We start from the raw sequence: 13,402 nt of genomic DNA on the forward strand, positions 1-13,402 counted from the left end.
TTTGACAATTTACTCAAATCAAATCAAATTTTATTTGTCACATACACATGGTTAGCGGATGTTAATGCGAGTGTAGCGAAATGCTTGTGCTTCTAGTTCCAACCATGCAGTAATACCTAACAAGTAATCTAACCTAACAATTTCACAAGAACTACCTTATACACACACAAGTGTAAAAGAATTAATAAGAATATGTACATAAAAATATATGAATGAGCGATGGCCGAATGGCATAGGCAAGATGCAGTAGATGGTATAGAGTACAGTATATACATATGAGATTAGAAATGTAGGGTATGTAAACATTATATAAAGTGGCAATGATTTGGGTTGAAAATCTGAATGTAGCATTTCAAATCCATTGTATTACCATTCCTGATGCACAGCAATAAACAATAATATATAAAATGTCTCTCCAACTGTACAAATCAAAGCACTTAGTGCAGCAAAATTGATGCATCAATTACGGCTTTGTAGGTCTAATTATGAACCGCAAAACAGCTTCTGAGGCAATTAAACTCCAAATCTCACTATAGTCATTTGTATTTCCAAATTTTCCACTTTAGCTTGGAGACATTTGATTTTGTTTTTACATCGTTACATTTGAATTCACCTACAAAGCAGTGTCTTTAAACTGTCAAAATTCTGTACCCGGTTTTTCATAGTCACGATATGCCTTGGTGACTGTTTGTGTTGCAGATGTGTTCATCGGGTCATCGAAGGGTCAACAGCACCCTGTTCAAAGGAGTGTGTGAACCATGCGACTGCCAAGGCCATGCCACAAACTGTGATGACATCACTGGACAATGCTTGGTACGTTGGACAAGAAACGATCTGGTGGGGGGGGGGTGTAAGGAGGAAATGGAGAGTTCACATGAACACATTTCTCATTAGAGCGTTTCAATTGGCTATGATAATCCTCTGATAATATACACTTATTTCCCCTGAGTGGCGCTGAGGTCTAAGGCACTGCATCTCAGTACTAGAGGCGTCACTACAGACCCTGGTTCGATTCCAGGCTGTATCACAACCGGACGTGATTGGGGGTCCCATAGAGTGGCGCACAATTGTCCCAGTGTCGTCCGGGTTAAGGTGTGACTGGGGTAGGCCATCATTGTAAATAAGAATTTGTTCTTAACTGGCTCTAGTTAAATAAAGGTTAAATTCATATACAAATTCATAAATTCATGTCCCTGTCAGTCGCAGGGGTGTGAGTTCTCAGAGCTGACTCATTCCACTGAGCTACTTTAACATGTTCCTTCCTCCCTCGTTAATGGTGGACACAGCACCTGCTCCCGAGTTTCACCTTACAACAGGTCACAGCTGTGCTCTCCTAAAGACGCAGCGCATGGCAAATGCTACCATTGGAGATAGTAAAAAGTGTTTATTGTGTGTTTGAAGCTTGGCCAGTCAACAGCGACAATTTGTTGGACGGACATGTTTGATAGTTCGCAGAAGACTATTCCTGACATCACCTACTGGCATAGTATGGCATTACATCATATTTGCATACGTGTGCTCCAGGTGTTGTAACAATCCCACCCTTGGTAATAGTACCACTGTTAAATCCTTATAGCACTGATTCTTGTGAGGATTAAGCCTCCACCTGAAGAGAGTTGCTGGTTGGTTCCCAACCAGGATACAATTTTCTATCATATTGACTTTCTGCTCCCTCTTTTCATTCGCAGACTGTGCGTATTTCGCTCAGGACTGTGTCGGTGGCGACAGATATCAGGGTGTACCCTGTGGAGATTTGTCATGACTCTGTGTTCAGATAGACGTGAGCTGAGTGGAGGGCTGTGTCCCGAGGGCCCGGGGCCAGTCTCAGCTGTCTGTCTGTCCTCATCCAAACAGCTAGCTAGCGCTCTCTGACCTCTCTCACCTTCTTCTGGCGCACCACTCCCACCGCTCTGCTCTCACTGTCTGAGCTGCCTTCAGACAGACTAGAACTCCTTCAGGATTAAACAGACGGACTGCTAGAACAGTGATGGGATGTTTTATTATATATCAGCTATGAGCAGGTGGAAGGGAGATGGGGATGTTGATGGGGATGTTTTATTATATATCAGCTATGAGCAGGTGGAAGGCAGATGGGGATGTTTTATTATATATCAGCTATGAGCAGGTGGAAGGGAGATGGGGATGTTGATGGGATGTTTTATTATATATCAGCTATGAGCAGGTGGAAGGGAGATGGGGATGTTGATGGGATGTTTTTATTATATATCAGCTATGAGCAGGTGGAAGGGAGATTGGGATGTTTTATTATATATCAGCTATGAGCAGGTGGAAGGGAGATTGGGATGTTTTATTATATATCAGCTATGAGCAGGTGGAAGGGAGATGGGGATGTTGATGGGATGTTTTATTATATATCAGCTATGAGCAGGTGGAAGGGAGATGGGGATGTTGATGGGATGTTTTTATTATATATCAGCTATGAGCAGGTGGAAGGGAGATTGGGATGTTTTATTATATATCAGCTATGAGCAGGTGGAAGGGAGATTGGGATGTTTTATTATATATCAGCTATGAGCAGGTGGAAGGGAGATTGGGATGTTTTATTATATATCAGCTATGAGCAGGTGGAAGGCAGATGGGGTTGTTTTATTATATATCAGCTATGAGCAGGTGGAAGGCAGATGGGGATGTTTTATTATATATCAGCTATGAGCAGGTGGAAGGCAGATGGGGATGTTTTATTATATATCAGCTATGAGCAGGTGGAAGGCAGATGGGGTTGTTTTATTATATATCAGCTATGAGCAGGTGGAAGGCAGATGGGGATGTTTTATTATATATCAGCTATGAGCAGGTGGAAGGCAGATGGGGATGTTTTATTATATATCAGCTATGAGCAGGTGGAAGGCAGATGGGGATGTTTTATTATATATCAGCTATGAGCAGGTGGAAGGCAGATGGGGGTGTTTTATTATATATCAGCTATGAGCAGGTGGAAGGCAGATGGGGATGTTTTATTATATATCAGCTATGAGCAGGTGGAAGGCAGATGGGGAGGTTGATGGGATGTTTTATTATATATCAGCTATGAGCAGGTGGAAGGCAGATGGGGTTGTTTTATTATATATCAGCTATGAGCAGGTGGAAGGCAGATGGGGATGTTTTATTATATATCAGCTATGAGCAGGTGGAAGGCAGATGGGGATGTTTTATTATATATCAGCTATGAGCAGGTGGAAGGCAGATGGGGAGGTTGATGGGATGTTTTATTATATATCAGCTATGAGCAGGTGGAAGGCAGATGGGGATGTTTTATTATATATCAGCTATGAGCAGGTGGAAGGCAGATGGGATGTTTTATTATATATCAGCTATGAGCAGGTGGAAGGCAGATGGGAATGTTTTATTATATATCAGCTATGAGCAGGTGGAAGGCAGATGGGGATGTTTTATTATATATCAGCTATGAGCAGGTGGAAGGCAGATGGGGATGTTTTATTATATGTCAGCTATGAGCAGGTGGAAGGCAGATGGGGATGTTGATGGGATGTTTATTTATTTGTATTGATTTCATCTTTATTCAAGCAGGTGAGGTCCATTGAGACCGAAGTCCTTTTTTTGAAGGGGAGCCCTGCTTCATGAAAATGCAGTGATACAAATTACACAAACTGAAGGCAGGAGCATGAGAAATACAACAATACAAAAATACAAATTATTCTAAAAAACACCCTAAAATGTTCAAAAGGCATCCAATCGTCCAATCGTCCAAATCAGTAGCGACAAAAGGAATTTCAAGAGTTCGCCATTGCTGTGAGAGAATAAGGTATTTTGTACTTTTGTAGGTCAGGAGCGATCATGCGCACTAATCTGTCAGCTGTGGTGTGGTGTCTACGGTAGGCTACTTCCCTGACGCCTGGCGTTGTCTCCTCCCAGGCAGGTTAGTGCCTGTAAATTATGTCATGAGAGTGAGTTAAACCCTGGCCACCCTCATCCTGCTCAGGAGAGTGTGCCTGCCCGCCTTGCATCTAGAAAAGCTCTCAGGATTGATCCCACCAGGGATTGGACATTTTAACAGAGACAGGAAATGATTTGGAGAAACAAATAGGCCAAGCAAGTGGCACAGAGCCAGTCTTGTGTGGGGAAGGGGGTAAGCGCACCCCCCTCCCCCCTATCACATCAACCCCATTACCCATTATTAGCCTCCCCACCCCCATAATCAAGAGATCTTCTCTATGCTGGTGATTATGCTGAGTAGACATCTGCAATTGACTCAAGAGCGTTTAGGTTTTATTGGGGCTGACGATGCGTGGACCCCAAAAAAATGCTCTCATTTCATTAGCGGTGCATTACCGGAGTTTGGGTTAATGCCAATCTATGGGGAAATACATTATGTTTAATTTGGCAACATCAGACTCTCAAAGTCTCTCCCAATTATTCACCAGACCATCCCAGTCAGACAACGCTATGGAGACGAGACAGGTAAAACTTTGGGTTTCTTTGTAGATTAGACTCAAATGTTGAACATGCGTTCGCACGTGTGACTGCATTGCCAATCAAGCACAGCTGCTACTCAGACAAATTCTGACAATGCACCAGATTTTTATCAAAAGGAAAGGAGGACCAAGGCACTCTTCATATAAGTCATTCAAATGCCTTTGTGTCTGTGGCATGTTCAATGGAAACAAAGGTTAAAAACTCAAGACGCATTTCGGCTGCATGGCCAAAGCTTTGTTTCCATTTGAACATGCGATACAAATAAAGGCATTTTAATGAATTATATGAATAGTGCCTTGGTCCTCCTTTATTTACCAAAGAGCACCTTCTGTCTACAACAATCTACTATTGTTTTTTTATACCTTTATTCAACGAGGCAACTCAGTTAAGAACAAATTCCTATTTACAATGACTGCCTACCCTGGCCAAACCCTAACACAGACAACACTGGGCCAATTGTGCCCCTCCCTATGCGACTCACAGTCACAACTGGTTGTGATACAGCCTGGAATTGAACCAGGGTCTGTAGTGTCACCTCTAGCACTGAGAAGCAGTGCCTTGGACCGCTGCGCCATTCAAGAACCGTAGCAGCTTCTGTCTACCAAAACCTACTATTGTGTACCTTAGCAGCTTCTGTCTACAAAAACATACCATTGTGCACCTTAGCAGCTTCTGTCTACAAAAACATACCATTGTGTACCTTAGCAGCTTCTGTCTACAAAAACATACCATTGTGTACCTTAGCAGCTTCTGTCTACAAAAACATACCATTGTGTACCTTAGCAGCACTTCCCTTCCTTTTTTTTCTAGACCAGATTTTTACTTGGAAAAACTGGTTTATAGTGGATGTATACCCCCCAAAAAGTGTGTACTGGTATTGTTCTAGAATGAAAGAATGGTTGTTAACCTAACTAAACCTACTGTATATTTCTAGGGCTGCACTGACCACACCACTGGATTCCACTGTGATGAATGTATCCCTGGTTTCTATGGGGACGCTACCAAGGGAACAGCCAATGACTGCCTGCCCTGCGCCTGCCCCCTCAATATCCCGTCCAACAAGTATGTCATCACATCTCACATGGAACTAAGTTTATATGACACTTAATCAGAATCCTTATCTAGCCATACTGACCTCTCCCTACCTATAATTCATTTTCATGACTCTAATCCTGTGTTTTTTTGGGGGGGGGATCCACCACCGTGACTGGCGGTGCTGTCGCCTAGATCTGTTGTGTTTCCACCATGTTGAGGTCATTTACTTGTGAACAGGGCCAGAGACAATAGCTCCAGTCAATCACTGGTAATGGGTGGTAATCCCCTGGTGGCTAGAGTGGAGCGGTGTGCCCTCAGGCCAGGAGCTGAGCAGCTGAGCATTCCTCTACACTAGGCCAAAGTAGCAGAACCAGCGGCTAAAGAAAGCTTCTTCCCCCAGACATTCCCAAAAGGCAGTGCTACCCCACCGTTCCTGCCCTGGGATCCAGTGTCTTCTGAAATAGACTGGCCAGTCATTCCATCAGCCCTCTGTCAGGAACACTGGAACCTATCCCTGACCCAGCCCAACTCTTGCTCTATCTTTGGGATCAGGAGGGGGACAGGAGCTGGACTCTCCCTCTTTTTCAACTCAGTGATGTTGTTGTGTTTATGGGGGACAGAAGGATGGGGTTGTTGATACGTGTTTCTTTTCTTTTTCTTCTACTTCCTGTTTTTCTTACTCAAAAACATCGTAGTTTCAGCCCCACGTGCCATGTGGACCCGCGAGGGGAGCTGATATGTGACCGATGCCAGCCGGGGCACACCGGACCACGCTGTGACAGGTGAGTGCCCAAAGACAAAAGGAAGACGAGTTAACCGTCCTAGACACAGTCAAAACAGTACAACCACAGTCATAACAATACTACCACAGTCATAACAGTACTACCATAGTCATAGCAATACTACCACAGTCATAGCAATACTACCACAGTCATAACAGTACTACCATAGTCATAGCAATACTACCACAGTCATAACAATATTACCACAGTCATAACAATACTTGCCACTGTCATAACAATATTACCACAGTCATAACAATACCACCACAGTCATAACAATATTACCACAGTCATAACAATACTACCACAGTCATAGCAATACTACCACAGTCATAACAATATTACCACAGTCATAACAATACTACCACAGTCATAACACAGCTGCATTCCGGTTGACTTTACTCGGTGTGAGAGGTTCAGTGTCCTTTGTTACCTGCTGTTAGGTATTGGTAGATTACCTGTTTCTTCAATGGGTTGTTGACAACTCTCTCTGAGAAATGTGAATGTATTTTTGTATGTACAGTGCCTTCAGAAAGTATTCAGACCCGTTGCGTTTTTTCACATTTTGTTGCGTTACAGCCTTATTCTTAAATAAATGTTTTCATCAGCAATATACACACAATACCCCATGACGGCAAAGCAAAAACAGGTTTTTAGAAATGTTTGCAAATGTATTAAAAATAAAAAACAGAAATACCTTATTTACATACAGTACCAGTCAAAAGTTTGGACACGCCTACTCATTCCAGGGTTTTTCTTTATGTTTACTATTAACACATATGGAATCATGTAGTAACCAAGAAAGTGTTAAACAAATCAAAATATATTTTCAGTTGTGTTGTGACAAGGTATACAGAAGATAGCCCTAAGATAGCCCTATTTGGTAAAAGACAAAGTCCATATTATGGCAAGAACAGCTCAAATAAGCAGAGTAATGACAGCCCATCATTAATTTAAGACTTGAAGGTCAGTCAATCCAGAAAATGTCAAGATCTTTGAAAGATTCTTCAAGTGCAGCCGCAAAAACATTCAAGCAGTATGATGAAACTGGCTCTCATGAGGACCGCCACAGGAATGGAAGACTACCTCTACTGCAGAGGATAAGTTCATTAGTTAACTGCACCTCAGATTGCAGCCCAAATAAATGCTTCACAGAGTTCATGTAACAGACACCTCAACATCAACTGTTCAGAGGAGACTGTGTGAGTCAGACCTTCATGGTCGAACTGCTACAAAGAAACCACTACTAAAGGACACCAATAAGAAGAAGAGACTTGCTTGGGCCAAGAAACACAAGCAATGGACATTAGACCAGTGGAAATCTGTCCTTTGGTCATATGAGTCCAAATGTAAGAATTTTGGTTCATATGTGGTTCCCACAGTGAAGAATGGAGGAGGAGGTGTGATTGTGTGGGGGTGCTTTGCTGGTGACACTGTCTGTGATTTATTTAGAATTCAAGGCACACTTAACCAGCATGGCTACCACAACATTCTGCAGCGATACACCATCCCACCTGGTTTGCCCTTAGTGGGACTATCATTTGTTTTTCAACCGGATAATGACCCAAAACACACCTCCAGGCTGTGTAAAGGCTATTTGACCAAGAAGGAGAGTAAATGGAGTGCTGCATCAGATGACCTGGCCTCCACAATCATCCAACCTCAACCCAATTGAGATGGTTTGGGATGAGTTGGACTGCAGAGTGAAGGAAAAGCAGTCAACAAGTGCTCAGCATATGTGGGAACTCCTTCAAGACTGTTGGAAAATCATTCCTCATGAAGCTGGTTGAGAGAATGCCAAGAGTGTTCAAAGCTGTCATCAAGGCAAAAGGTGGCTACTTTGAGGAAAATAAAATATAACCCTTTTTTGGTTACTACATGATTCCATATGTGTTATTTCATCATTTTGATGTCTTCACTGTTATTCTACAATGTAGAAAATAGTAAAAATAAACAAAAACTCTTGAATGAGTAGGTGTTTAAACTTTTGACTGGTACTGTAAGACTCGAAATTGAGCTCAGGTGCATCTGTTTCCATAGATCATCCTTGAGATGTTTCTATAACTTGATTGGAGTTAACTTGTGGTAAATTCCATTGATTGGACACGATTTGGAAAGAGTCGACTCCAATCAAGTTATAGAAACATCTCAAGGATGATCAAATGGAAACAGGATGCACCTGAGCTCAAATTCATATCTCATAGCAAAGGGTCAGAATACTTATGTAAGCTATTTCTGTTTTTTATGTTTAATACATTTGCAAACACTTCTAAAAAAACATTTTTTTTCCCCCGCTTTGTCGTCATGGGGTATTGTGTGTAGATTGCTGACGAAAACATTTATTTAATCCATTTTAGAATAAGGCTGTAACGCGACAAAATGAGGACAAAGCCAAAGGGTCTATACTTTCCGAATGCACCCTAGGTCTATGTTCGGTATGTGATGCTGTGCAAGATGACAGATGTTATCCGCATGAAGAGAGAACTGTGTCAATAGGTTATAGATAGTCCATAATTAGTCTTGTATTTCATTTAATTAAATGGATATCTTCTGATTTAATTACGCTCATGACTATTGGCAGTTTTAAATTATGTATGGTTCTCACACTGGTGGCTAGTGCATTTTATTGTTTGTTATTCATTGCACATGCATTTCAAAAGCAGCCCATATGCCACTGTGGTCTTTTCTGGTTTGTCTGTTCAGTTCGGTCACCATATGGTACTGTGTGCCTATGAAAGCCACTCATAAAAGCGTGGAGAATACAGATGGGTTTAGTTGATGTTTCAGAGCGGTGGGATCTTTCCCAGAGGCATCGGTAGACAAAGGACCAGCCTCTCTGGACCAGCGGAAAGATTGATCACTTAGTAGTCGGTGCCCGCAGTTCTGTTCTGAGGTCTCTTAATTTCATTTGCGACATAAATGCATCAGTCGCTCTCTTTCTCTCTCTCTCTCTCTCTCTCTCTCTCTCTCTCTCTCTCTATCTCAGAGACAGAGAGACGGAGGGATAGATTGTTGATATTTCTACTTGCTGTGTGGTAGGTGTGGGTTTGATGGTAGGCCTTATGGCACTGCTGCAGGGCTTAGAGTCAGAAAACTGCCAAGGGGATGGGGCGAGGCAACACCCCTCTCTTTGACCCATACCCTCTGACAGATGGAGACAGGCAGCTGTGGGCACGTATGCCATCCCTGTGCTGCTCTTCTCTTGATCTATAAAGCAAGAGGTGGGGTGAGGACGGATTTGGGTTCTGCGGGCCATATGGGGGACAGGGGGGACAGGAGCTCATTTACGCTACAGACAGACAGGATGGGGCCTCATCTATCATGGCTGCCTGTGAAGGGGGCCCCGGGGCCCGGCTTCTCTCCCAGGAGCTCTCTGAGAAATGGTGAAGTGAAGGACATTACAGAGGTGTGCTCTCTTAATGTCCCTCTCCACACCTGGACCTACAATACCTCTTTCTAGTCTAGAGAGTGAACTGAACTCTGGATTTGGAGCACTGTCTGCCTGATAACAAGTGCCCTGCTGCAGCACCAAGGAGGGTTAGTAGGTAATAATAGCTTTCTCCTCAGCGCCATCAAACTACTGCAATTCCTGGAAACAAATTGGCAGTCGGAGTTAAAAGAGGCGCGTGAAGAGGTCTCTCCCGCCCTGGGAAGCCATCCTGCAGGGGCCAGGAGTACATTCTCCCAATCAAGTGCAGAGTTTCCAGTAATAAGATTATTGATTTGGGAAGAAGAGTCTATCCTGAGGAATCAGCCAGCTAGAGCAGGGAAAGAGGTTTCACTTCACATTTTCTGGAAGCTGATCTGAGTGGCCAGGCGAACAGAGGGAAGCTGTCGATGAAAATACACAACATAAGCTTGGCTGATGGAAAGATAGATAGAAACAGACTCTGCTTTCGATTGATAGACACAGACCTCCAATCCTGTGCCTATTCTCTGTCTGAGCCTCTGAGCTCCTTGAAACATATTAGCGTTTACGTTTAGTTTGGCAGCGAGTGGGCATGGATATCTGATCCACAAGGGCCTGACAGATAGAGCGGGGTGCGTTGCCAGGCTGGGGTGAGAATGTTTCCTGTTTTAAAGGCGTCTGCTTGGAGCCAAGAGGAAAAGCTGCAGATGTATTTATAGATAGGGAAGGCAGACACCTGGCGGGAGACATCAGTGTTAAAGACGGATCCTTCTTGTTTGTCCGAGAGAGCAGGGCGGCCAGGCTGCCAGGGAGAGTTCATGGGTGTGTAAATACATCAGATGGCACATTTGGTCAAGAATAGCGCCCTCACCCTCACCCAGTCAGGAACCACAGACCCAACTGAACTGGACTGAGTTGGATGTGGGTAATAGGAGTTTTCTTAGCGGATATGCTGTAGTTGCCAAGCTACCCATACTCCTTGCTCCGACCAAACGCTACGCCATGCCCACGGATGATCGTTTTTTCTCTGCAATGAGCCTGGATCTGAGTACCTCCCTGACTATTTCTAGAACTCAAACATATTCTAACCATTCTGATTGGTCCTAGAAACCAATGGGTTGCTTCACCAGAGTCAGAACTCACATGGGGAAAGCTTCCTTTTAGAAATGCATAATTGGCTTTGATACTGATTGGTTAAAGATGATTAAATCGATGATGACTTTGTTCCGTACACCAGCCCTCGTTTTGACGTCACCACAAACGACTTCACCGACGGCAGTCTCAGACTGAAGTATGTAGTGAACATAGAGCAGTGGAAGAATTCAGTTTGAGTCGTCAGGGAAATACAGAATATACAGTAGGCCTATCTCAGAGTTGGGCAACATACAGCCCGGGGTGGTGGGGGGGATTATTATTTTGGGTTAAAAAACACTCCAGGTCACTCTTGAATGGCTAAAACTAGATAGAAAGGATGTTGAAATTATAATGGACCTATATATTTATATACATTATAATGGACCTATATATTTATATACATTATAATGGACCTGTATATTTATATAAATTATAATGTATCTATATATTCATATAATTTACAATTGACCTATATATTTATATAAATTATAATGTATCTATATATTTATATAATTTATAATTGACCTATATATTTATATGAATTATAACGGACCTATATATTTTCAAATAACTGCCCTTTTTCTGGCCCGCAAATTGCTTTTGACTAACAAATCGTTCAGTGAAAAAAAAAACTGTGCAGCGCTCAATGTGGCCCTTGAGCCAAAATGATTGCCCACCTATGGCCTATCTATATAATGAGATCAGGGTGGATTATATACTGGATGACATCTTTATAATCATATTCTATATAATTGGTAAGAAAGGTGTATTTTACATTTCATATTTCCCTATTTTTACTCATTACAAAAGAAAAAGCTCACTGCTTAATGTATGGCTGTGGTGTAGCGTCCTAGCCATCTGGGTCCATGTAAACAGTAGAATGGTTATTATGCATGAAGTTACAAGTGTACAGAGAAATAAACTGTGTATACAAAACATTAGGAACACCTGCTCTTTCCATGACATAGACTGACCAGGTGAATCCAGGTAAAAGCTATGATGCCTTATTGATGTCACCTGTTAAATCCACTTCAAACAGTGTAGATGGAGGGGGGAAGACAGGTTAATTAAGGATTTTTAAGCCTTGAGACAATTGAGACATGGATTGTGTATATGTGCCCTTCAGAGGGTGAATGGGCGAGACAAAATATTTAAGTGCCTTTGAACGGGGCATGATAGTAGGGGCCAGGGGCACATGTTTGAGTGTGTCAAGAACGGGTTTTTCACGCTCAGTTTCCCGTTTGTATCAAGAATGGTCCAACACTCAAAGTACATCCTGCCAACTTGACACAACTGTGGGAAGCATTGGAGTCAACATGGACCAGCATCCCTGTGGAACGCTTTCAACACCTTGTAGAGTCAGCCCATGCCCCGACAAATTGAGGCTGTTCCCGAGGCAAGAGGGGTACAACTCAATTTTAGGAAGGTGTTCCTAATGTTTGGTACACTCAGTATACTTGTGCAGTGTAAAGTTTGCATGCATAGAATCTCAGCACCCAGACTATGTAACGTGTACGCTGAGTAGTCGGGAAGCAAGTTCAGAGAGTGTATTAAATAAATACACTGAACATCGACCAAAACAAGAAACACAGGTAGCGTACAGACATGAACACTGGAACAGAAACGATAAGACCTAGAGAAAGAACCAAAGGGACTGACATATATAGGGAAGGTAAACAGGCAGGTGATGGAGTCCAGGTGAGTCTAATGAGGCACTAATGCACAGACCGATGGTGACAGGTGTGCGTAATAATGAGCAGCCTGTTGACCTCGAGTGCCGGATAGAGGGAGTATACGTGACAGACTTGTATGAAATGTGTTGATCAGGACCAGTGCAAATTATACCGTGACCTCCTATATGTTTACACGCTTTTGCATGGACAAAATGTTTTGATAGGCTAATGTTACTTGATGAAGACATGCTGTTATAGGAGCTCTGTGCTTTTCTCTTGACGCTAAAATGTAGCCTAATGTGTGTAGCCTACAGCCATTTAATTGTAATTTTACTAGGCAAGTCAGTTAAGAACAAATTCTTATTTTCAATGATGGCCTAGGAACAGTGGGTTAACTGCCTGTTCAGGGGCAGAACGACATATTTGTACCGGCAGCTCGGGGATTTGAACTTGCAACCTGTCGGTTATTAGTCCAACGCTCTAACCACTAGGCTACCCTGCCGCCCAAAGAACTGAAACCCTTTAATTTTCTGCACATAGGCCTTCATGCTTGTGAACTGTTGCATTATTCAAGAGTGCCATATGGTTTGGCTGCGTTATTCAATAGTGTAATATGTTATTGTTGAATAGTTTGTGCTTACTGTCTAGTGGCTACTGTGATATTTATGGTCAATTTGAGCTGCGGACCAAGAATGTTGTTTTGCCAGCCACAACGAAAGGTAAGGCAAGGCCATACTGTGAATTGAAAAGTAGAATTCTCTTTCGTCACCCGGCTCCTCAGACTCTCCTTACCTTGTAGTGGGAATAGGGATAATGACAGCTTCTTGAATCTTTCAATCAATCAGAGATCATTGCAGCTGGCAGGCAGCATTGCCGCAAAAAAAATATGCTGGCTCTTAGATGGCAATCACCTC

General features: G+C 42.8%; 1 protein-coding gene across 9 annotated transcripts in view; it reads left to right on the forward strand.

Moving 5' to 3' along the window:
* The window catches only part of lama2 (laminin, alpha 2), a 137,600-nt gene that overhangs the window by 64,139 nt on the left and 60,059 nt on the right, over positions 1 to 13,402 (forward strand). For all 9 annotated transcript variants that reach the window (XM_031800294.1, XM_031800298.1, XM_031800296.1 and 6 more), the window contains exons 16-18: positions 700 to 813; positions 5,390 to 5,517; positions 6,186 to 6,272. In XM_031800294.1, coding sequence (XP_031656154.1) covers positions 700 to 813; positions 5,390 to 5,517; positions 6,186 to 6,272 — 329 coding nt within the window. The remainder of the gene's footprint in view (positions 1 to 699; positions 814 to 5,389; positions 5,518 to 6,185; positions 6,273 to 13,402) is intronic.

This window comes from Oncorhynchus kisutch, linkage group LG21 (genome assembly GCF_002021735.2).
Source record: "Oncorhynchus kisutch isolate 150728-3 linkage group LG21, Okis_V2, whole genome shotgun sequence".
Classification (NCBI taxonomy): domain Eukaryota; kingdom Metazoa; phylum Chordata; class Actinopteri; order Salmoniformes; family Salmonidae; genus Oncorhynchus; species Oncorhynchus kisutch.